At 70.9% G+C, this 23,095-nt stretch overlaps 4 protein-coding genes across 4 annotated transcripts; 2 read left to right on the top strand and 2 right to left on the bottom strand.

Moving 5' to 3' along the window:
- Positions 1–57: 57 nt before the first annotated feature.
- On the top strand, positions 58–3,142 carry CDT1 (chromatin licensing and DNA replication factor 1; the record flags this gene model as incomplete). The annotated part of the gene is made up of 9 exons (XM_084257877.1): positions 58–591; positions 660–793; positions 1,012–1,209; positions 1,282–1,427; positions 1,538–1,638; positions 1,916–2,104; positions 2,322–2,462; positions 2,528–2,729; positions 2,979–3,142. 9 exons carry the CDS (start codon positions 58–60, stop codon positions 3,140–3,142), a joined length of 1,809 nt encoding a protein of 602 aa, XP_084114003.1.
- Positions 3,143–3,717: 575 nt separating this feature from the next.
- Positions 3,718–5,554, bottom strand: APRT (adenine phosphoribosyltransferase). The gene is given in 6 exon segments (XM_084257184.1): positions 3,718–4,067; positions 4,175–4,253; positions 4,444–4,577; positions 5,073–5,149; positions 5,151–5,264; positions 5,459–5,554. Coding segments are annotated over 6 exon segments (627 nt in total). The 5' UTR covers positions 5,539–5,554; the 3' UTR covers positions 3,718–3,924.
- A 632-nt stretch (positions 5,555–6,186) lies between these two features.
- On the bottom strand, positions 6,187–19,764 carry GALNS (galactosamine (N-acetyl)-6-sulfatase; the record flags this gene model as incomplete). Its single annotated transcript, XM_084257088.1, has 14 exons — positions 6,187–6,731; positions 8,125–8,242; positions 8,643–8,764; positions 9,745–9,847; positions 10,386–10,522; positions 11,917–12,020; positions 12,665–12,804; positions 12,944–13,071; positions 13,140–13,206; positions 14,173–14,316; positions 15,510–15,612; positions 16,163–16,237; positions 16,533–16,656; positions 19,645–19,764. The coding sequence occupies 14 exons, from the start codon at positions 19,762–19,764 to the stop codon at positions 6,645–6,647; spliced, it is 1,572 nt and encodes a 523-aa protein (XP_084113214.1). The 3' UTR covers positions 6,187–6,644.
- Positions 19,765–20,181: 417 nt separating this feature from the next.
- Positions 20,182–23,027, top strand: TRAPPC2L (trafficking protein particle complex subunit 2L; the record flags this gene model as incomplete). Its single annotated transcript, XM_084256702.1, has 5 exons — positions 20,182–20,214; positions 21,323–21,495; positions 21,957–22,044; positions 22,151–22,230; positions 22,896–23,027. 5 exons carry the CDS (start codon positions 20,182–20,184, stop codon positions 22,939–22,941), a joined length of 420 nt encoding a protein of 139 aa, XP_084112828.1. The 3' UTR covers positions 22,942–23,027.
- Positions 23,028–23,095: the final 68 nt, after the last annotated feature.

Genomic DNA, 23,095 nt, shown 5'->3' with positions numbered 1-23,095 from the left:
CCGGGCCGCGCGCGAAAGTCGGCGGGAAGCGGCGCGGCGTCCCCTCGGCCGGCCGCCATGGCGCAGCGCCGCCTCACCGACTTCTTCGCCCGCCGCCGGCCCGCGCCCCGCGCCCCCGCGCCGCGGGCCAAGCCGCCCTGGCGCACCCCGAGCCCCGCCAAGCCCGCGCCCCGCGCCGCGGGCAGCAGCCGCAAGCGCCCCCGCCCGCCCGCCGACCCCGCCGCCCGCGAGGGCCCCGCGCCCCCCGCGCGCAGGAGGCTGCGGCTGCCGGCCGGGCCCGCGGTGAGCGGCGGGGGCGCCGGGGCCGGGGCCGGGGCGGGGGGCGCCCCCGGCGGGGGGGCCCGCAGCGCCCGCTGGCACCCCGGCCGCCGCAGAGTTGGGGGCGCGCGTTTCCGCCGACTCCCCGCGAGGGGCGCCCCCGGGGCGGCGGGACGCCCTCAGCAGACGCGCCCGGCCGCGCCCCTCCGTAACCTTCGGGTCCTTCCCCAGGCGTCCGGCCCCGGCGCCCCGGAATGCTCGTCGCGCGGGAAAGCAGCGCAGGCCGCGCCCCCGGCGGGCCCCCTGCCCCGGCCGGCGGCCCAGGAGCACGAGGTGAGGCGGCTGGACGCGGGCTGGGGTGTCCCGGGGCCCGGCTGGCTGACAGCGCCCTGTGTCCGCAGGTCCCCGCCAGGCCCACGGCCTCTGAGCTCAGGGCGTGCCTGCGGCGGGCCCGGGAGCTGAGCGCCGGAGCCCTGAAGGACGACGCAGGGGAGCCCAGCACCCCCGAGGCCGAGGGGCACCCGGCAGAGCCATGGTGAGCTCTGGGCAGGGGGCGGAGCAGTGGCCTCCCCCTGCGGGGAGCTGCAGCGCTCGGGTCCGGGCATCTCTGGGCTCTCGCCGCCTCCCGGGGCGGTTGACCGTCTCCGTGTCTGCCTGTGCTGTGGGTCTCTGTCGGGCTGGGGGTGGCCGGGATGTCACGGGTGCTGGGCGGGACAGGGGTTCTGGGTCTGACTCCTGGCTCCTGCCTGGCAGTGGAGGGACCCCGCCCGCCTACCAGCGCTTCCATGCCCTGGCCCAGCCGGGCCCCCCCGGGCTCGTGCTGCCCTACAAGTACCAGGTGCTGGTCGAGATGTTCCGCAGCATGGACACCATCGTGGGCATGCTCTTCAACCGCTCCGAGACCGTCACCTTTGCCAAGGTCAAGCAGGGCGTACAGGACATGATGCGCAAGTGAGCAGGCTGGGGCCTGGCCTGGGGGGGTGGGGTGCTGCCCCGAGCCCTGGCCCACACCCTGTCCTGCAGGCGTTTCGAGGAGCATAACGTGGGCCAGATCAAGACCGTGTACCCCTCATCCTACCGCTTCCGCCAGGAGCGCCACATCCCCACCTTCACCGACGGCGTCCGGAAGGCTGACTACCAGCTGACCATCGAGCCGCTGCTTGATTCAGGTGAGCCCATGGGCCTGGCCCGCCCTGCTGTGGGACCTGCGTGGCCACGCCCCCGTACACAACTAGAGCCGGGGGCTGGCCACTGCGGCTCAGCCGGACTCTCCCTACAGAGGCAGACGGCACAGCCCCCCAGCTCTCGGCTTCCTGCCTCCTGCACCGGCGGCAGGTCTTCAGCCAGAACCTGGTAGCTCGCGTGCGGGAGCACCACAGGGTGAGTCCTGGTGGAGCTGCTCTCTACTGCCCACGCTGTCCTGCTGGGGCAGCCGCGGTCACCTAGTGGACATGGACACGCGTCAGGGTTCTCGGAGGACAGGGTGGGTGTGGCGGGGCAGCTGCGGGCTCGGGCCCTGGAAGGCACCAGGTGTGTTAGCAGGAGCGGGGGTTGCTCTTTGCGCTTAGCCCAGCCACCTGGGCACAGGGAGGGGGACTGGACATCCTTGCCCCCATCCCACACGTGCCAGGTGTTACCTGCACACACTGCCTCCCAGGCCTTCCTGGCTTCCCTGGACCCCCCCATGGTGGTGCCTGAAGACCAGCTGACGCGCTGGCACCCCCGCTTCAACGTGGACGAGGTACCGGACATCGAGCCAGCCGAGCTTCCCCAACCGCCCAGCACCGAGAAGCCGGCCACCGCCCAGGAGGTGCTGGCCCGCGCCCGCAGCCTGATGCCGCCCAGGGTGAGGCTGGTGGGCTCCTGGGGAGGGCGGTCTGGCCCACACGGGTGGGAGCCGGCCCTGCTATGGGCCCTGGGGTGGCACCCGCCCTCCCATGTTACCAGCAGGGTACACCCCAGGATGAGCTAGGTCTGGACCTTCCGAGCGGTCAGAGGTGGGGTGTAGGTGACCTCACACGGGCTGGGCGGGAGGCTTCTAATATCTGTTCTCTGGCCCCTAGATGGAGCAGGCCCTGAGTGACCTGGCCCTGCGCACAGCTCAGCCTGGCAGCCCAGGGCCCCCCAGCACGCCCCTGCCGGTTACACCGCCAGCCACGCCCCCCACTGCCCTGAAGGGGGTGTCTCAGGACTTGCTGGAGCGGGTGAGTGTGCGTGTCCCAGGGGTGTGCCGAGGGTCTGGTCCCAGCTGACCCTGTGCCCACTGCAGGTCCGGGCCAAGGCAGCACAGAGGCAGCTGGCGCAGATGACGCGGCGCCCAGAGCAGGAGCAGCGGCTGCGGCGGCTGGAGCGGCTGCCCGCGCTGGCCCGCCTGCTGCGCGGCATCTTTGTGTCAGAGCGCAGGCCGGCGCTCAGCATGGAGGTGGCTTGTGCCAGGATGGTGGGCAGCTACGGCACGGCCCTTAGCCACGGTGCGTGTGGGGCCCGTTCTTGGTCCCTGACCAGGTGGCCCCTAGGGGTGTCCCAGGGTGCACTGGGTGGGCACTGTGTCCTCAGGGGCCCCCCAAGGCTATGTGCAGGGGTGCTCTCTGCCAGGTGGCACGGTCAGGCCCTGCGGAGTGCTTCCCATCTTCGACCCTTGGCTTTCACGGGGTCGGCTGGCGGGGCAGGCCTGCGGCTTGGAAGCCGCTGAGGGCCTGTGGGTGCCGGTGTTTCTGCAGGGGAGATGGAGAAGCACGTGCTGCTCCTCTCCGAACTGCTGCCCGACTGGCTGAGCCTGCACCGCATCCGCTCGGACACCTACGTCAAGCTGGACAAGGCTGCCGACTTGGCGGACGTCACTAGGAAGCTGGGCCGTGTGGCCAAGGCAGAGGCTGCATTGTGAGCCGTGGCCCACCCACACCTTGCCGGGCTTTTATCCCTTGCACAGAGGCGCCAAGTTCATTTATCCCTTGCACGGAGGCGCCAAGTTCACTCCACCGCAGACCCCCTCACCGAGGCTGCCTCTGCCTGGCCAACCTGGGGCTCCCGGCCTGGGGCCCGCCACGTGCACGATTGTCATTAAACTGATTTGCTGGTGACTGGTCTCTGCTGCCGTGGGGTGGTGTCCGAGCCTAGCCCCATGCTGCTCTTCAGGGCGGGGGGCTTTGCCCCTAGAGAGATCTGTGTATTGATGCAGGATGGGGCGAAGACCCCCTAGTGTGGGATGGGAGGGATCCCTCCGAGATGGGGGGACCTGCCACGCTGGTTTTGGGGCAGAGGAGGGGCCTCTGGGAGCTGCTCCCTGCTGGAGCACCCAAAGATCCGTCCCGGGCTCCCAGCGCTGAGACTGAGAAGGTGGTGTCTCAGGGCAGCCGCCCTGCTGCAGGTGGGGCGCCCCCTCACCCCACATACCCCTCCCGGCCTCAGACACCTGGGCAAGTGATGCGCCAGCAAAACCATTTATTATGTTCGGGCTGTGCTGTTCCAGGGCCAGACCCAAGGACCTGGGCTTGGCTGCATCTAGGCTGTCGGCTCCAGGCCGGCACCCACTGGAAGGGCCCGGGTGGCGGAGAAGGTCACAGGACGTTGTGGGTGGGCAGCCAGTGCGCCCCCCTCCGCCCCCCGGTGGAGGTGGCAGCAGCCGCCTGAGGCAGGACCCTGCTTGCTGCAGGTGCCCGGATGGGGTCACTCATACTGCAGCAGGGAGAAGAAAGGCACGGCCCCCAGCGTCTCCCTGCCTTTCAGCGAGGTCAGCTCCACCAGGCTCACACACTCCAGCACCTCCGCCTGCAGCTGGCCCAGCAGTTCACAGGCGGCACGCATGGTTCCTGGGGGAGGCGGGAGTGAGGCCCCTCGCCTGCACTGCCCGGGCTGCAGTCCCACCGCTCGCCAGCGGACCTAGGGTGCCCCCCGCCCCTGTGCCCGGGGCCCTCACCGCCAGTGGCCAGCAGGTCATCCACCACCACCACCTTCTGCCCTGGCTCCAGGGCATCCCTCTGGATTTCCAGCTCAGCCTGTGATGGAAGCGCAGCCTTAGAAGATGGCCTCCGGGCCAGAGTCGCCCCGGCTCCACCTCCTGCCGTGGTCTGCGTGGCCCCGCTCAGTGTCTCGGCCTCTCTGAGCTCTGCGCTGGGTCCTCTTCAACGTGTGCTCTGCCTGCGCAGCTCTCCTGGGGCGGAGGGCCATGGCGACGAGCCCACTCACCTTCCCGTACTCCAGTGTGTAAGAGGCAGACACGGTGGGGCCGGGCAGTTTCCCCCGCTTCCGGATGAGCAGGCAGCCCAAGCCCAGCTCCTGGGCCAGGGAGGGGCCGAACAGGAAGCCACGGGAGTCCAGACCTGTCAGGCAGAGCGGGGGTGTCGGGCGCAGCCGTGTGGCACGGGAGCCTGGGGTCCCCGTGGGCCGGGGCTGCAGTCACGAGCCGCCGTCATAGCCGCCAAGGAGCCTGGCCTCGTTGGCTCCAGACAGCCCAGGGGCACCTGCTGACCAGGGCGCGGTAACCTTGGGGCCCCGGGCTATCACCTGACCTTTAACCCGCTACTGCTGAGCCTGGGGGCAGGCTGCGCGCAGCAGCCGAAGGCGGACGGAGGCCTCCTGAAGGGCACCGCAAGGACACCTGCTCCGTGGCCCTCCAGGCAGGGGGCTGGGGCGTCGGAGGGGGTGACCTGCGGGCCGTGCCGGGTCTTGGTGGATTCCCCGCGCCGGGGGAGGCGGGCCCGGGAAGCCGAGCTCGGGCCGCGCCGGGCGGACGCCACGCGGTCAGGGCGACCCCACGCCCGGCTGGGCCGGGAGGTGCCCGGCGGAGGGGAGAGCCCGCCCGCCAGCGCGCCCACGCGAGGCAGGGCCCCGGGCGGGGGGCGGGGGCTCGGGGAGGCCGGGGGGGGGGCCCTGGGCGCCGCAGCCGCCGCCCGCACTTGCCCGCGATGTAGTCGATGCGGCCGCCGTGCGCCGTCCGCAGGTGGGCGGCCAGGAGGCCGATGCAGGCGCGGAAGGAGTCGGGGTCCTTGAGGAGCGGCGAGATGTCCCTGGGGGCGAGGCAGGTCGGCTGACCCGGGCCCGCCCCGCAGCCCCCCAGGGCCCGGCCCCGACCCCCGGCCCGGCCCGGCCCGGCCCGCCCGCCCGCGGCGGGAAGGAAGCCAGCGCCGGCCGCGCCCCGCCCCGCCCCCCGGCCGCCCGGAGCCGCGGCGGGACCCTCGCGTCGCCGCCCGGCCGGCCGCACCTGAACAGCACGCCCGGGACGGGGAAGTCCGGGAAGCTGCGGATGCGCCGCGCCACCAGCTGCAGCCGCGGGTCCGCCATGTCCACGGCCCCGCGTGTCCGCGGAGGGCGGGGCGGGGCGGGCGCGCCTGCGCGGGAGAGCGGGGCGGGGCCTGCGCGGGAGGACGGGGCGGGGCCTGCGCGGGAGAAGAGGGCGGGGGCGGGGCCTGCGCGGGAGGACGGGGCGGGGCCTGCGCGGGAGAAGAGGGCGGGGGCGGGGCCTGCGCGGGAGGACGGGGCGGGGCCTGCGCGGGAGAAGAGGGTGGGGGCGGGGCCTGCGCGGGAGGACGGGGCGGGGCCTGCGCGGGGCGCCGCGTGTCACGGAGTCGCCGCCGCCAAGGCGCGCCCGTCCCTGCCGTGCCCGACGCGCGGGGGCCGTCCCGGGGGCGTTCGCGCGGGGCCGCCGGGCGAGTCCAGGCCCCAAGACACGCGGCCGCGCAGCTCGGACCAAACTTTGGGGACTCCCCGCGCTTTCGGCCGGGCCGAGCTTGCGCGAGCCCGGGGGGGCCCCCCACGGGGCCGAGGCAGCCGGCCTCGTCCCGGCCTCCAGATGCGCGGGGCGCTCGGCGGGAGAGGCGGCGCCCCTGGCCCGGGCGGCGCACCTCGCCAGCCCGCCACGACCTCCTCAAACTGGTCCCCGTAAGCAGAAGGCCGGGCTGGGTGACCCGTCGTTTATTGCGAGGCTTCTCCCTGCCCACATCTGGCGGGGCAGCTTGGCACGTGGGGCGTCGGGGGGAAAAGCCCACTCGAGGCAGGGGACCCCAACCTCGGGGGCAGGGCGCGGGTGGGTCTCCTCGGGGAGCTGGAGCTGGGGTGTCCGCTGTCCCCGCTGGGGCTGGGGCGCCTGGCTGGGGAGGAAGCGGCTCACGGAGGCCCCCTGCCACCCAGGGTGCTGCTGGGGGGGCCACCCGACCTCTGAGTCCAGTGCAAGCCAGCCTGGGGGCGGTCAGCGTCGGGGAGGGGCAGGGGCTGGAGTGATGTGGGGGCTGGCGCAGGGAGTCCAGGCTGGGGTTGCTCGTAGCACCTGCCACAGGCTGCGGGCGGCGTCCCTGGCTGTTGGCCTGGCAGCAGCAGGCTGAGCAGAAGGCAGCAGGGCTCCTCCCACGTAGATGCCCCGCCCCTGGGCACTTGCGGCCACAGTGCAGGTGCTAGTGGCGCCAGAAACACTTTTGGGGGACAGATTCCGGGGGCGTCAGGCACTTTCCCAACTTCTCACATCCTGGGGGTGCCCAGTTCTGTAATGAAGATGGAGAACAGGGTTCACGGAGCTCCCGCCCATGCACTGGGGGGGATGCAGCCCCTGCAGCCTTGCTCCGGGCTGCAGAGGAGATGGTGACTGGAGAGGGGCCTCCGAGGGCCCCGGTTCCCCAGTGAGCAGGTCCTGGCCTCCAGGCGGCCCCTGCAGGAAGGGGCAGTGCCACCGAGGAAGGCCGGGCTGAAGGGCCTCTGCACCACTTCCGCCAGGACGCTGCCAGCCCTGCGCGTGCGGCCTGTACCGGGCGTGTTGCGGGGGCCGGGGTGCGGGACGGCAGGGTCCCCGCCTGGGTCTGCTCACTCAGGTCTCAGGGGAGTTGTGCTGGGTCGGCTGCCCCCGGTGTCTGCGTGGGGCGGGGGGAGAACCAGGCTCATGCTGAGGGTGCTCTCAGGGATGGGACTTCTGCTTGCCGCAGAGCCCCAGGGAGGCCCCCAGCGCTGGGCTGAGCACAGGCTGCCTGTGCTCATGGCAGGCAGAAGCCGCTCACCAGGGTCCCGGCCCTCCTCACTATGCCCCTGGGGCAGCGTGGCAGCTGGCCACTGCTCAGGGGCCACAGCACACAGACCTGTGGTCACGGGTCAGAGAACACCACCCGAGTCCTCCCTGGGCCAGCCTGATGTGCGAGGCCAGCGCTGAGCTGGGGTATGTGGAAGGGCCCAGGGCTGGGAGCAGGAGCGTGGAGTGGTGGGGGCTGCAGAGTCCTGCACGCACATGAACAGATGCATCACCCACCCCTTCCGTGGCCACCCTGTTGCGGGTGCAGGGGCTGTCCCATGGGACCCAGAGAATGGCTGCAGAGCCTGGCCAAGCCCCTTCCTGCTGGCACCAAGACCCACAGAGGCGCCTGCGGGATGTGGCAGACACGCGGGGCGTCATGGTCACTGGGGGCTGTGCAGGCTCTAGGCTCCTGGGACTGGAGGGCCGGGGTGGGGGGCACTGAGCTGGCCTCCACCGAAGAAGCTAAGCTAAATTGCCCCGGCCTCATGGAGTGTGGGGTGCGGCCTGAACACATGCCCCGCCCAGCTTTGTGTGAAGGGTGCCCGGCAGACCCCCCCACAGGCTCGGAGTCCTTCCCTGACCTGGGTCAGCTGGTCCCCCCACAGGGTGGCCACACCCGCTGGCCATCGGACCCAAGTGTTCCGGCAGCACAGGGTTTTGGCTCACCCTGCATCTGCAGAGAGCACCCCCGTGCCACGCCTGTGCGATGAGACAGCAGCAGCAGAGAAGCGCGGTTCGGCCGTGTGCAGCGCCCCCTCCCCAGAGCACAGGCTCCCGGCACTGGCTGGACCCTCGCGGGCCCTGTGGAAGCGACCTGGGAGTGCAGCCCCCAGGGCGCCCCATCCTCCCGTCCCCTGCCAAGCCGGCCCACTCACCATTACAGCCGGGTCGCACACGTTGAGCTGGGGCTGCCCGGGGACGAGGGACTCCCGGTGCTGCCGCACGGCCAGGGTGATCCAGCCGAGCGCCTGCTGGTACTCGGCGTCCTCCAGGCTGCCGGAGAGAGTGCCGGGTCATTGCGGGGCCCGGGGTCGGGGGCTCGCGGGGGGCAGGAGGGACTGGACAGAGGGGCCCGCCCTCCACGGGCGCGTGCCCAGGCCCGGAGCGGCTGCACGGCTGCGCGTTTCTGCACGGAGGGCTGTGGTCCCGGCAGAGAGTGGGAAACCGCAGGCCGGCTCTGAAGGCCCAGCTCAATGCTTTCGAGGAAGCCTCCGACCAGGCCCCAGGAGGCCATGAAGGGGACTGGAGGTGACGCCACCCAGAGGCACGGCCTTGGGCCCAGGCTGGGCTCTGCGCTGTGGGGGCGGGGCGGAGGGGGCAGGCGCAGTGGGTGTGCCAGCGACGGAGCGGAGGCCAGGCTGTGGGGTGCAGCGGCTCGGGCGCGCCTGCTCACCTGAGGGGGAACCGCTCCCCGGGGTCGCGCCCCAGGTGGAAGATCAGGGGCAGCTTCGTGTGCTCCTCCTGCGTGTGTGTGGTGACTCCGGGGACGCTCTGCCCGGGGCAGAAGTCGATGCCCTGGAAGGAAGCGGGGATGGTGAGGGCCCCCCTGCGCACCCCCTCCACACCCTCGGGCACCCTGTCCATGTGGGCTCCTCTGCCTGACACATCCGGGGCTCAGTCCCTCCCTACAGGCCACTGACCCCGCATGCTCCCTGGGAGGAGACACTGCCCAACTCTCCCCTCCAGGGTGCGGGGCCACGCCAGAGAGAGACCCGGGAACAAGCCCGGACTCAGGGTGACAGGCAGAGCTCGGGGAGCCCCGCCCTCGGGGTGCCCTGGCCTGGGCAGGGAGTCAGCAGGGCCAGGGTCTCCCCACCCTGAGGCCTTGCCACCCCAGGGCCCTGCCCACCACCCCGCTCGGCAGCCACCGGAGCACCGAGGCCCCAGGCTGGGGCAGCAGCTGGGGGGCCCTGAAGCCAGGGCTGCACCTAAGAGGGGGTGTGGGCAGCCCGTGGTGGGTTCCCTGGGGGAGCTGGAGAGCAGCTGGGCGTTTCCAAGTGTGGACGGAGACAGGCCGTTTGGATGCAAACCAAGGAGCTGCTTAATGAAGGTCCCCGTTCTCGGGAGGCTGGCGGTGGGAGGCCCTGCCAGGGGTCCCCGCTGAGTCGGCCCCGGCCCTCTGCAGCCCAGGGGCCACGTAGCCACGGCGGGGTTCTGCTCCTCACACCAAAGCGGGGGGCCGGACAGCACTGACCTCCGGAAGGTGGGCAGGGTAGAGAGAGCTCCTGGGACAGCCCAGGCGCGCCAGCCCGCACACGGCCCAAGCAGCCCCCCGGCGGGGCGGTCTCGGGTCACCAACGAGCGCGGGTGTCCTGCGCAGAAAGACCTCGACCCGAGGCGGGTGGGCTCTGGGAGACCCAAGTGGACAGGAACTGAGGGGCGGGAGCAGGTCACGGGGCTCCTTACAGCCCAGGCCATCGCCACCTCTGCAGGGGCCCTGCGGCCGCATGCCCGGCCCGAGGACCGGGGAGGGGGGGTGCCCGCCCTGCCCCCACCTGTCTGAACTCCTCCCAGGAATTGGTCCAGGTCCAGAAGTGAGCCTTGTACCGGCCGAGGGTGACCGCCATCAGCGCGTTGCCCCGGTAATAGAATATGGGCCTGTCGGGGCGGGACCGGGTCAGGACGCTGGCGGGCGGCTCCCGTCTCCAGCCTATGCCAGCGGGAAAAGCAGACACCCCGCCCCCCGAAGCCGGCGGCCCCCGGGATTCCCAAGAACGGGCCTGGGCTGGAAGGCAGCTGGCTGGGTGTCTCGGCAGGCTGGCGCCTGGGCCTGGGCCTCGCAAGCCCCAGCCCTGCAGCGGTGGGGCCCAGGGGAGACAGCGGCCCCCCAAGGCCTCCCTTGGGCCCTGGGCACCGCAGGCCGCCGGAGCTGGTCCCGCGGGGCAGAGGAGGCTCATTTTGAGCAAAATGGCAGCCGGCCTCAGAGGCAAGAAGCTGAGGGGAGAGGGGCCGGCTCCAGAGCCGGTGGCTCCAGAGCTGATGATTGGGGCAGCACATGCGCGGCGTGGCTCCCGCCCACGGCCTGAGGCAGGAGCGAGGGGCCCAGGGGAGGAAGAGGCCCTGGACCCCAGAACCAGCCCAGGGCCCCCTGCGTCCGCGCCGCGGGGAGCCCACCCGTGGGGAGCACAGGGCCCACCTGTCAGTCAGTCGGCCCTGCAGCATGGCGGGGAGGAGGTCCAGGCCGTCCACGACCCTGTCCCGGGGCGGCTGCAGGCCAGCGAGGGACAGGCTGGTGGTGAAGAGGTCCATGACGCTGCCCACCTGAGGGCTCACCTGGGGGGACAGGAGGTGTCGGGACCCGCACACCCGGCCCAGTCCCCCAGCCCCACGCGGGGGTGGGGTGTCTGCGTCGCAAATCTGCGCCCCCGCGACGGGGTGTGACGGGGCTCTCCAGTGTTCCCCCTTTACCTTTTTAAGGGCCAAAAAAGAAAAAGGGGGAAGAAGGAAGCTGAGGGAGAGCGGCCCGCGGGCACCTGTGCCCCACACCAGGGGCGTGCCGCAGGGGCACGTGGGGGCTGGGGAAGCGCGATTCCCTGAGGCCGCGCAGCGTGGAGGCCACTGGCAGCCAGCGCTGGGCTCGGGGTCCACGGCCAGGTGCAGGCAGGCGGCGCGTGGAGGCCAAGGCGGCACAGCACCCGGGCCCAGGCGCCTGGGAACCACGGACCCAGCACGGTGCGCTCCGGGGCGAGGCGCAGGGCGGGCGGAGGAAGGTCCCCACCCAGAGGGCGTCCTCGCGGAGTCTTCTTGGGGCAGCGGGAGAGGGGTCCCGGCCGAGGAGCTGGGCGGGGGCGCCCCTCGCAGGACAGCCACCGGTTCCTGGCCGGCCCTGGAAGGGCTGGAGCCTCACGTCCCTCCAGACCCACGCCCCGTCCTGAGTCTGCCCTCGTTCTCACAGGGGGCACTGGTGACCCCAAGTGACCCACATGCCGAGGGGCCACTGCTCAGGACCCCTGGGGGCCACCCTGGTGGGAGAGGCCAGTCTGTGCTGGGGGGGTGGATGCCAAGGCCCAGGCTGGAGTCTGCTCAGCGAGGCCCACCAGGGACTTGGGCCTCCGTGCGCCGATGGGTGGGTCCCCAAGGACGCCCACGGGCGTTTCTGGACAGCAGAGGGGAGGGCCCACACGGCCTTCCAGCAGGGAGCAGCCCCGGCCCACCTGGCGGCCTTGGGAAAAGGCAGGAGTCGGGTCTGCCCCGGGGCCCTGGGCAGTGGCCGGGGAGGCCGGCTGGGCGGGACCCGACTGACAATGGTGAGGGGCGGGCTCTCAGCACCGCGCTTCCGAGACGCCGGACAGGCAGCGACCTGCAGCTGGCATCGTCCCGACGCCGCGTCCATGGGGCCTGGACCAGGCCGGTGCAGGAGCCCCGCGTGGGGACCCGGCAGAGCGAGGGGCTCCGGGCAGGCCGGCGCAGGGGCCAGTGCCGGGGGCAGACGCCCCTGGTGTAGGAGGGCGGCAGACGAGCCCGCCGCTCGGGCCGCGAGACGCTCTGGAGATGGGTCTGGACGTGGCGGCCGCGGGGAAGGGGCCCGCTTACCGCGGCAGGAGCCTCCTGCGCCAGGGCGAGTGGCTGGGCCAGGGCAGGGATGCCGCAGGGGACTGTCCAGGGCCCCCCGCTGCCCCGCCCCTGCTGCGGAGAGGGCTTCCTCACCCCCAGGTGCTGAGGCTGACCTGGCCGGCGGGGATGTGGCCGGGCCACCAGGCGATGGCGGGCTCCCGCACCCCGCCCTCGAACGTGGTCTGCTTCCCGCACAGGAAGGGCCCGTTGCTGCCGCCTGCGGAGGGAGAGCCCCGGTGACCCGGGCTGCCAGAGCCAGCAGGGCCCTGGGTGGAGAGGAAGACCGACGCCTGCGGGGGCCGAGCCTCGGGGAGGAGACGGGTTCGGCTGCATCGGCCGCCCACATGACACCCGGGGCAGGGCTGGACCAGGGCACCCCCCTCGCCGTGCTGGGCCTCTCGGCCCCCCGCAGCTGCGCTCAGGGAGAGGGGCCCTTCCCCTCCCTCCTGGCCTGGTGGGGAGCCCCAGGGGGGGCCGGCCTCCAGGCCCCCTGAAGACAGAGAGAGGCGCAGGCACTGCGGGGGGCACACGGCCAGGGCTGCTGTGTCTGTGGGAGGTCGCCGGGGACGCGTCACCTGCAGCCGGGCAAACCCGAGACCAGCTCGCCCAACATCGCATGGGGCAGGCCGGTCAGGGGCGGGGGCCGGGCAGGCGGGAGGAGACCCCATCGGGCCCGCACCCCACCCCGGCACGGGCAGGGGAGCACGCGGCCCATCCTGGAGACCACGCTCCGGCACCGCCGACGCCCTTCCCGGGCTGGGGACGCTGCTCCACGGACTCGTGGGACCCCAGGCCGCTCGGGTCTTCCCTCAGCGCTGGGTGGGCCCAGAGCCCCTCCACCTGCCCCGGGGCGGCCCCTGCCTTGTCTGGGGGCAGAGATGAGGGCGGCCCCGTTGTCGGACGTGAAGAACACGAAGGTGTTGTTCGCGGCGCCCAGGTCCTGGAGCAGACTCAGGATCGCCCCGATGCTGTGGTCGATCTCCCGGACGGCATCCCCGTACCTGTGGGCGGAGGTGGCCGGAGACACCCGTCGGCAGAGGGCGGCCGAACCAAACTCCCGGGGCTGGCGGCCGCTGCAGGTGGACCCGTGGCCCTCCCCACTCGGGCGCGCAGGGGCCCACGGCCCCGCTTGATACTCACAGCCCACGCCGGCTGCTGCCCAGGAAGCGTCTGGACGCGTAGACGGGGGCGTGCGTGGCGTCCACGGCCCAGTAGAGGAAGAAGGGGCGCTGGGCAGCGTGCTGCCTCTTGATGAAGTCCAGGCCCTCCTGCGAAGCGCCGGCCGTCTGGCTGTGTCCGGGCGGCCTCCCCGACCCCGAGCCCGCCCGCGCCTCACCTGCAGGTAGAGCTGAGTGAGGTTGGCCTCCCCTGTCTTCAGGTTGATGGGAAATTCTTCATAATACCTGAAAGCAACCCAGACCACGGAGAGGTCAGCACGCGGGCGGGACAGGCGCCCCTCCCTGAGCTCAGCGGCGAGGGCGGGACCCGAACATGAGGGAGGACACCAGAGAGCCAGAGGCTGCGCTGCTGCTCGGGCCACGCGTAAGGCCAAAGGGCGGGGGGGGGGGGTCCTGGCGACCCCCAGAAAGCCAAGGCTTCTCTCTGAGGACACGAGAATGTTCTAGGGCAGCTGACGGCTGCCCGGGCCACGAGCACGAAAACCCGCCCACCACGTGCTGCCGAATATCTGCCCAAAGCCGGGCGCCTGTTTACAGAGACCCCGGGCCTCCCCGGGGGCGCAGGCGGTTGAGCGCAGCACCGGGAAGCTGTCCGCAGCCTCTGCAGCACCGGTTCCATCCCCGCTGGCCGCGGAGCAACCCACACGGCGAGCAGAACCCCCTGTCTCCCCGCTGCTCCCCTCAGCAGTGGATTTCAGTCCTTCTGCCTGTTCTGCTCCCCGCTCTGTCTCTGGGGAGTCCTCTCACCCCCGCGCCTCTAGCCTCTATCCCGGTTCTTGTATAGATGAATAAATCTTAAAAAATCATGGAGTTAAAAACACCGATTCCAATTAATAAAAAACAAAACGAAAGCGTGACCCGCCCTGCCCTTTGGTCCCTCGGCGCGTGAGGGGAGCACCTGTGAACCACCCAGCCGGGACACAGCAGGGCAGCGGGACAAGCGGAGCTGCCCAAGTCTGAGCGCGCCTGGCCTGGCCTCAGTACACCAGCCCAGAGACCCGCGGCCACCCCCTTGGCCACCCCGGGCCCAGGAGGGCTCAGCCCCGGTGGGGGTTTGGGAGGGGCGCAGCCCCGCACATCTGGAGCCCGCCCACGCCAGCGGCGCTCCCGAGCCCTGGGCTCCCGGCTCTGGGCGCAGGACGGCCGCGGGGCAGGGCGTCCAGACCTGGAGCCCAGCGGAGGGACGGTTACCTGCCGACCATCTCCCAGTCTCTGTACACGGGGATGTTGGGCCGGACCCTGTTGTCGTAGGGTCCAAAGTGGCAGTTGGGGGAGCCAAACCACTCGTCGAATCCATGCTTCAGGGGGTGGTATTTAGGCCTGTGGCCCAGGTGCCTAGAACAGGAACCCAAGACACCTCAGGGGCCCTGCACAGGGACCCCCCAAAGTTCTGGCTGCATAACGGGCCAGCCCCAGCGCACCGAGCCCTGGCCCTCGAGGGGTGCACCGGGATCCCTGCCCCGGGCTGCCCAGGCTGGAGAGTGTCCGGCAGCACCGTACGGGCGCGGGAGGCGGAGGCCAGCGGGCAGGGCGCTCAAGCATCCGTCCAGGAGCTGGGTGGGCTCAGGGAGTTGGTGCTCGTGAGGCACATCCCCTCCCGCCCAGAACCCCGAGCCCGCCCATCTCCAGCCACCTCTGCCCAGGCCTCCCAGAGTGGCCCTCAGAGGCCAGGGCCCCTGAGCCCGCCTCAGCGCTTATCCAGCCCTGGGGGCCACGTCGGGCGTCTCTGGGCCCTGTTGAGCCCACCCCCGCACCTCTCCTCCACAGTCCTGACCCTCACAAGCCCACAGACACGCCCATTCCCACCCGCGTCCATGACCCTAAGCAGAGGCCACCAGGCCCAGAGCAGAAGCTCTCGGCGAGGCAGAGCTGGGGCGCGGTGGGGTCTCCTCAGCCCAGAGCCCTGCCTCAATGCCCTGGGGGCTTCCTGGCCCATCCGGGGAGCCCCACAGCGCCTGCAGCAGCCCCCGAGCTGCGGAGGGACCTGCAGCAGCCCCCACACCCGCCCCGCGAGCCATGTGCGTGGGCAGGCGCCGCAGGAGAAAGCGCCTGAGTGCAGCGCAGGGCAGAGGGCGCCTCGGCAGCGCATGCGGGAGACCGAGGGAGGGGCCAGGGAAGGCGGCCTGGGGCTCGCTGAGCTCCCGGAGTGGGAAGGAAAGGGCGGCCTGACCTCCACGACGCTGCCTCAGGGCTGTGCGCTCTGCACCACGCGCTCAAGGCCACGTCCACAGCGTGACGGGGCGCGGCCCCTGAGTCATCACTGCAGTGGCCCCGCGCTGACCGTCCCCTCCTCGCGTCTCCATTTCACCCCGGCAGCGCCCCGTGCCTGCGGGTGGTGCAGCGCCGCAGGCAGATGTGGAGCAGAGCAAGGCCGATGGGGCGGGCCCCCATGCAGGAGGCCCGGGCATCGCCTAAGGTGGGCCGAGGACACGCACGGGGCCAGACACAGACCTCCCGCCCCGTGTCCGTGGCTGGGCGCACACGGGAGTGCCAGGATGGCGCCTGGCAGTGCCGGCGAGCGGACTCACCACTTGCCCACGATCTTGCTGGCGTAGCCGGCCTCCTTCAGGAGCTCGGGCAGCAGGCGCTCGGAGTCGGGGATGCCGCCCGTGACCTCCTGGGGCGTGTAGGCTGCAAGGGCAAGGCTGTGAGAGTCCGCCCAGCGGCCGCCACCAGTGTCCTTACCTGGCCATGGATCTGAGCGCTGGCCTGCGGGGCCCACGGGCAGGGTCCTGGGCACTGCACCTCCTAGTTGGCACCAGGGCCCAGGGCCAACCCCGCCTCGGGGGCCTGCACGGTCAGAGTCCCCGGCCTGCCCTGCGCTCCCTTCTCCGGAGCCGGCTGGTCTGGGAGACGGCTCCTGGGGACAACGGTGCACGCGCCCGCTTCCTGAGGTCGCACCCGAACCCACAGCCTGTCCGCCCGCATGCCCCCCCCCCCCCCCCCGCAGCCGCTCTGGGGGAGGGCGCCCCCTCCTGCCAGACCCGCTGGGCGGTGCCGGGGAACAGGACAGGCCAGGGGAGGGGAGGAGCCCGCCGCGCTCTCCGGCAAACACCGTTTCCGACCGGGGCCGCCGCCTGCTTTACGTGTTCTAACAAGACCGCGCGGGCCTGCTCAGGGGAGGGCGCCCTGCGCCCCCGCGTCCCCTCCTGCCCGAGCAGCAGCGCCGCGTGGGGCCTACCGTTCCTGGCGTGGCCGTTGGTGGTGTAGAAGCCGTTGCGGATGGGCAGCCGCCCTGTGAGCAGGGCCGCCCTCGCTGCGCGGGGTGAGAAAACCAGCTCGATGAGTGGGGGCTCCCCAGGCGGCGGTGACCCGGGACCCTGCTCCTAAACCCCGTGGCCTCGAGGCGCCTGGCGGGGCGGACGGTGCCTGAGGCCAGCTCAGAGCCCCTCCCAGGACTGCTGTCCTGACGCCCCGCCCTGCCCGCTCCCCTCCTGAGGTGGGTTTGTGCCGCTTCCTCTCCGCCCCGCCGCCAAGGCCCTGCCCAGCTTCCTGGCTCCGGAGGCCCTGCACCCTTCGCTGAGGGGGTTGGACTCCTGCCCCACACTCACACGGGGAGCACAGGGGGTTGGCCGCGTAGAAGTTCGTGAAGAGCATCCCTTCTGCGGCCATTCGGTCCAAGTTCGGGGTCTCCCGGGAGGGCTCTCCGTACACCCCCAGATCGCCCCACCCCATCTGCGGGGAAGAATGTGGAGGGTAGAAGCAAGCTCCTCTGTCTAGGGGCAGAGAGACCAGGAGGGGCTGCCTTGCGCCCACAGCAGCAGCGCCCCCACCAAGCCTGGCCTGGTTGGGCACCGGGGGTCGGCTGCTGCCCCAGATGCCAGCGTGGGGCTCACAGGGCAGCAGCCGCAAACCCAGCCCTGCCTTCCACACAGAGGCCAGCCCGTGCCCAAGTGCAGGTGCAGAGGTGAAGGCAGCGGGGACCCGCCAAGCTACAGGGCCAGCGACCCGGCGGCCGACCCCAGGGAGCCGACTGACATGGAAAGGGGAGCCACAGCCACAGGAGCATGACCCTGAGGCCCAGCGGGCACCCTGGAGCCCCCAAGGGCGGGGCTCGGGCCCTGGGAATGGGACCATGTTTGCACGGTGGGTACGACCAGCAGACTGTGTGGGTGCGGGGGCCGGGCCCAAGCTGGAGACGGGCTGTGTGCATAGAAGGCATCGTGCCGGCCCAGGGGGTGCCCAGATGGGCCCGCATCCCAGGCGGGAGCCCCAGTGGGCTGCGGTGGGTCCAGAGGCACCCGGCACCTGAGAGAACCTCCCAGAGTAAGGCAGGGGCTGAGCAAGACAGAGGCCCCCAAATTCCAGCTCCCAGATGCAGCCAAGGGCCCCTGCTCGAGACCACCGTCACTGCTCGCTCGCGTCCAGCTGTGAAGGAGTCAGTGACCCCACCCGCACCGAGAGGGGCGAAGGCACCTCCTCTCTCCTGGCTGTGGCTCCTGCTCACGGGGGCAGAAGCCAGCCGACCGGGGCCCTGGCCCCCCCCACTCCCCTCTGTGGGTGGGAACTTCAAGGCTCCTGAGCGCCAGGACCCTGGTCACTGGCCACGAGGGGCTTCTACCGACACCGGGGCCCGTACGCGTCCATGTGGTGCGCTGGCCCTGCAGGCTAGCCCGGGGTGACACAGCAGCTGGCCTTGGGGCTCTGACTCCGACAGAGTCGGGGTAACCCTTCCCCATTCTGATTCACCCAGGCAAAGAGACTCAGGAGCCCTCGGGCCCGCCGCCGCCAGGGCCACAGCTGCGTGCCAGGCTCCCGGGCCCTGCCCGGCCAGACCTGGGGAAGAGCCAGTCCCTGCGGAGACCGTCTCAGCCCCCACCCTCGCTGGCGCGCGTGCACAGGCTGTCTGGCTCTGAGGGTACAGGAGGCACAACCGCCCCGACGGCCGGGGGCCCTGTAAGCCCTTTGTGGGGGCCTGAGGCCGGAGTCCGGCTGGCCAGAGCCCTCCCCTGGTCAACTCGGCTCAGGGCAGCGCCCCTCCCCCCCAGACCTGTTGCTCATGAGGGTGGGCGAGGCCACGTGGGGACAGGGCAGGTGAGAGGGCAGAGCCAGGGGGGTGTTTGGGGGTGGTGCTGGGTCCCAGGGCCTGAGGCTAGGTGGTCACAGTTGGGGGAGCTGGGATCCCCATTTTTGCTTTCACTCTTCATGCGCCAGGGAAGTCCTAACCGGCACACAGGCTGACAGGAACAGGGGCCTCAGACTTTGGGGTGCAGCCATCCAAGCAGCACTCGGCCACAGGAGAGCACTGGCAGGGGAGCCCTCGACCACCCCGGACTTGGTGGGGTGCGGCAGGGTCCTGCTCACAGGGCGCCCTCACATCACCTCCCTCAGAAAAAATATGTGCTGACGCCACCCACTACTCAAGACCCCCAGAGACCCCGGAGGCCCCCATGTGTGCTTTGCAGCAGCCGCCTTCGAGAGCCAACAGAGACGCGTGTTGAACGCGGATGTCCAGAGCATCATGGTTCCAACGAGGCCCCGACTCCAGCAAGGAGCGCCCTGTCCCCAGGCCGGCCCTCACCGGTGCGCGGGCCCCTCCAGATCCGGGGAGGCCATCAGAACCGCCCAAAGGGGCGGCCCCGTTGCGACTGAATATGAAACAGGAACCGGCGTCGTGACTACGTCTGTGGACTTCCTGAGCATGCTTGGCCGCCTGGCCGTGAGGGCCAGGGACCTGGGCGCTAGCTGCGGGCGCTGGGGGGCTGGGGCTCCCCAGTGGGTTTTTATCAGTTACTTAGTAACAATCACGAGCTCAGAGTTACTCTCCTTCTCCCTGGCGGGAGGTGCCTGGGGACTTCAGAGCGGGTGGCCAGCCCCCCAGAAGCACTCCTGTCATTAGGGGCATGAACACTGCTCAGCGAGACTCCGTGCTGGCCGGCTGATAGGTATGCAGCGTCCTGGGGGGCTGTCCTCCAGCCACTACGGGGTGAGGAAAGGGCCTCCTGGCATCTCCCAGTCACCCCAGACTTGGGGGGCCTGGCGGGCAGCTCGGCTTCTGGCTGGAGTCCTGCCACCAGTGACTGCGCCGACCAGGTGACCACGGTGACCAGGTGACCACGGTGACCAGGTGACCGCACCGACCAGGTGACCGCGCCGACCAGGTGACCCTGCAGACCAGGTGACCGCGCCGACCAGGTGACCCTGCAGACCAGGTGACCTTGCAGACCAGGTGACTGCGCTGACCAGATGACTGCGGAGACCAGGTGACCGTGGAGACCAGGTGACCACGGCCTAGCACTGCACACACGACAGGTGCCTTCTTCCCGCCCACAGAAGTGCCCTCGGGCCAGTCCCCAGCAGGGTGGGAGCAGCCTGGGGGGACGGCTGGGGCAGCAGGCGGGCAGCACCCCGGCAGGCGTGCAGGCCCCGGCGTTGGCGGGCGCGGTGCCCCCTTCCCTGCCCAGACGCTGGGCAGTGAGGTGGGGGGCTGGGCTGCCGCCCCCGCCCTCCCAGAGCCCGGGGGCAGGAAACCGACCGGCTCCAGGACGGCGGACGGCGGACGGTGCCGCCCCTGCTGGGCCGCAGCCCCGGGGAGGGCGGGGGCAGTGGGGGGCCCCCGCGGCCGGCCCCACGGTGGACCCGAGCCCAGGCCCTCGGCGCGCCCACGCCCCCCGGTGCCCGCGGGCCCAGGCCCTCCGCGCTCCCGCGCCCGCCCGCACTCACGTCGTCCATGAGCATGAGGAGGATGTTGGGGGGACGCGGGACGCCCGCGGCCTCCAGCCCCCAGGCGCCCAGCACGAGCAGCAGCAGCCGCCACGCCGTCGCCTCAGCTGCCTCCGCCATGACGGCCGCGGCGACCGGTGCCCGGAACCCGACGGGCGAGCGCGACCCCCGGCGGGGCGGGGCGGGGCGGGGCCTGCGGAGACGGGCGGGGCCTGCGGAGACGGGCGGGCGGGGCGGGGCCTGCGGAGACGGGCGGGCGGGGCGGGGCCTGCGGAGACGGGCGGGCGGGGCGGGGCCTGCGGAGACGGGCGGGCGGGGCGGGGCCTGCGGAGACGGGCGGGCGGGGCGGGGCCTTCGGAGACGGGCGGGCGGGGCGGGGCCTGCGGAGACGGGCGGGGCCTGCGGAGGCGGGCGGGCGGGCGGGGCGGGGCCTGCGGAGGGACGGGGCGGGGCCAGGGCGTCAGCGCGACAGAAGGAGGCGGGCTCTGAGAGCCGCGTGACCCCGGGGGTCACGTGACGCGCACCGAGCCTCTCAAGATGGCGGTCTGCGTAGCGGTGATCGCCAAGGAGGTGCGTCGCGGCCCGGCGCCCCCGCAGCTCGCTCCCCGGCGCGGGCGGAGGGCGGGGGCGACGGGCGGCGGCGGACCCCTGCCCGGAGCCCGGCCGGGCCTCTCGCCTGCGCTCCGTGCGCTCTCAGAGGGCTCCGGCCCTGCCCCGGCCTCCGCGCCCCCTGCCCCTGCCGCGAGCCGGCTGCGCCGTCCCGCCGCCTCCCGTCCGCTGCGCCGCGGCCACTGCGCTGTCGTCCCGCCGAGCGGATGTGCCGCGGCGGTGCCCACGACTTCCCGGGACTTCGCGGTGCCTTAGGACGAGACCCGCGTAGCCGGGCGGCCCCCCAGGCCGCATCGCGCTCACACCCCCCTCCAGCCTGCGGCCTCCCTGCGCTCACCTCTGGGCCCTCGCGGGGTGGCCGTCTGCGCGCGGCTGCTGCACGGCTCCGCCTCGTCTTTGCCTTTTCTGGAGGATCGGATCGTGAGGCCGTCCTGCCTTAGTATTTGCCGTCACCTGTGTGTTATTTGTTGGCCAGTTTGTCGGTGTCTCCCTCGCAGCCGTCAGCCAGGGTGGGGTAGGGACAGCATGCTGCTCACATCCGCGCTGCGCCGGGCACACGACCGTGGAGGGGGCTGTATGTGGCCTGGGGGGTCCCTAGGAGAAGCCGACATGCCCTGGGTAGGACGTTTGGCAGCGCAGACACCACAGAGGTTTGAGCGGATCTTGAAGGGCTTGATGAATGGGCAGGCCCAGTGTCTCTCCAGGAGGGAGAGGTGGCAGCAGGTGATGGACGGGAGGTACTAGCTTTGGGGGGCCAGGGGGAGAGGTGGACCTTGCCCCGAGGGAGGCAGCTGCAGTCTGTGCGCTGACAGAGCTGGTTGTCAGGCCACACCCAGACGCGTTCTTCTGAACCACTTTCTCTCTCCTGCCCACTTAGCAGTATAGACATATGCAGGTGTCTGTAGATGACATTGGGTCCCCTGAAGGGCGGACCCCCAGCAGTTCTTGTGAGCACCGGGCTTTAAAGAATGAGGGTGTGCCTGTGGCCAGTTGGAGATTGGCCAGGGACTCTGGCCGGGGTGACTGTGGCCTGGGTTCTCACTTCAACTGCCGTCGTCTTTTCTTGCAGAATTACCCCCTTTACATCCGCAGCATCCCCACGGAGAATGAGTTGAAGTTCCATTATATGGTGCACACATCGCTGGACGTGGTGGATGAGAAGATCTCCGCCATGGGGAAGGCCCTGGTGGACCAGCGGGAGCTCTACCTGGGCCTGCTGTACCCCACAGAGGACTACAAGGTGTATCCTTTGGGTGGGAGGCTCTCCCACAGGCCGCACAGAGGTGGCACCGGGCCGCATGCTTTTGGGCTGCTCGGTTTCTTCCCAGGCGGCTGTGCCGCTTGCCCTCCGTGGGATCCCTCTGAGCACCGTGATCTGTGGGACTCCAGACCTTTAGCATGAGGGGTGTATGCCTGGCGGGGTTTGCTGTATTCTCAAGACCTTTGTGGCTCGCCCTGCAAAAGGAACTCATTCAGAAAGAGGGTGAGCGCCCCAGGGTCTGGGCAGGCGGATTCCAAGTGTGAATCCGTATAGGGCCCAGCTGCAGGCTTGCGCTGCCCACAAACCCCAGGGCTTCCCGGAAATGTGCCTACATGGCGCCTCGTGGGGGTGCGGTCTGGCCCACCTGCCCTGAGGTGGGTGTCTTGCTTCTTGGGTGGAGCTGGTCTGGGTGCTGTTTCGTGCTCCCTGACCTACTGTGCAGCTACGGCTACGTGACCAACTCCAAGGTGAAGTTCGTCATGGTGGTAGACTCCTCCAACACGGCCCTGCGGGACAACGAGATCCGCAGCGTAAGTGCCGGGTTGTGTGGCCCTGGGAGGGCTGCTGCTTCTCTTCCCCTTGACTGGGGGGAGGCGAGGCGTCTGTGTGACACCCAAGGGCGGGCTCTCACCACAGATGTTCCGGAAGCTGCACGCCTCCTACACGGATGTGATGTGCAACCCCTTCTACAACCCAGGGGACCGCATCCAGTCCAGGTGGGCATCCCGCGGGTCGCCCTGCTGACCAATGGGGAGGGGTGGTCTTCCTCAGGGAGGGGCGCTGCTCCCCTGGGCAGGATTCTGACACCCCAGGACCCCGGCTTCCTGGACAGGCTCTTCCTAGGAGAGCAGAGCTGGGGGCAGAGCTCGCCCATGTGGTTTCCCAGGTGTGCTGGGCAGGGGCACCTCCACAGAACCCCGGAGGTGGGATTGTGGACAGGCCTCTGGCAAAGCACTGCCTCATTGAGCGTGTGATGTAGAGGCCAGCTGCAGGCCCCTCCCAGGCAGCTTTTGGATTGATACGTTAGAACGTCACCAAGACACCCCCTGGGAAGTGCCCACGAGCTCATGCTCCCTGGTGTTTCCTGTCCCCCAGGCCCTGTTCCCAGAGCTCTTGCAGGCAGCAAGGGTATGCGCCATACCGAAGCCAGGGCTCTCTCATAGTATCCCCTTAGCTGCAACTGTGCCTGGGGTCCCACATGCAGAACCCCTGATCTCTGGGCCTCGCAGGGCAGGAAACCAGCCAGGAAAGGGAGGCGGGAGGCTGGGGGGGGGGAGCGGTAGGAGGGATGTACGCTGGCCTCTGTGCACCCGGGACTGGGCTGCGGGGCAGCTAGGCTGGAGGCAACGCCTGCCGCGCTGACTGGCTCCTCTCCCCGCAGGGCCTTCGACGGCATGGTGACGTCCATGATGATCCAGGTCTGCTGACAAGAGAAGTGGCTGCTCGTTGAGTGGCCTTTACCCTCCCGTCTATCGCCTCTGTGTCTCCTTGCGTGTCCTGGCCGCGCAGGCGCGTGTCCACTAAAGTCGTGTAAGGTCAGAGTTGGCTTCTTTCTTCTGTATCAGCAGAGGATTTGACACT

This window comes from Talpa europaea (assembly GCF_964194135.1).
Source record: "Talpa europaea genome assembly, chromosome: 16".
NCBI classification, from domain to species: Eukaryota; Metazoa; Chordata; class Mammalia; order Eulipotyphla; family Talpidae; genus Talpa; species Talpa europaea.
Note: the sequence above shows the minus strand (reverse complement) of the source record. Positions and strands in the feature narration are given on the sequence as shown.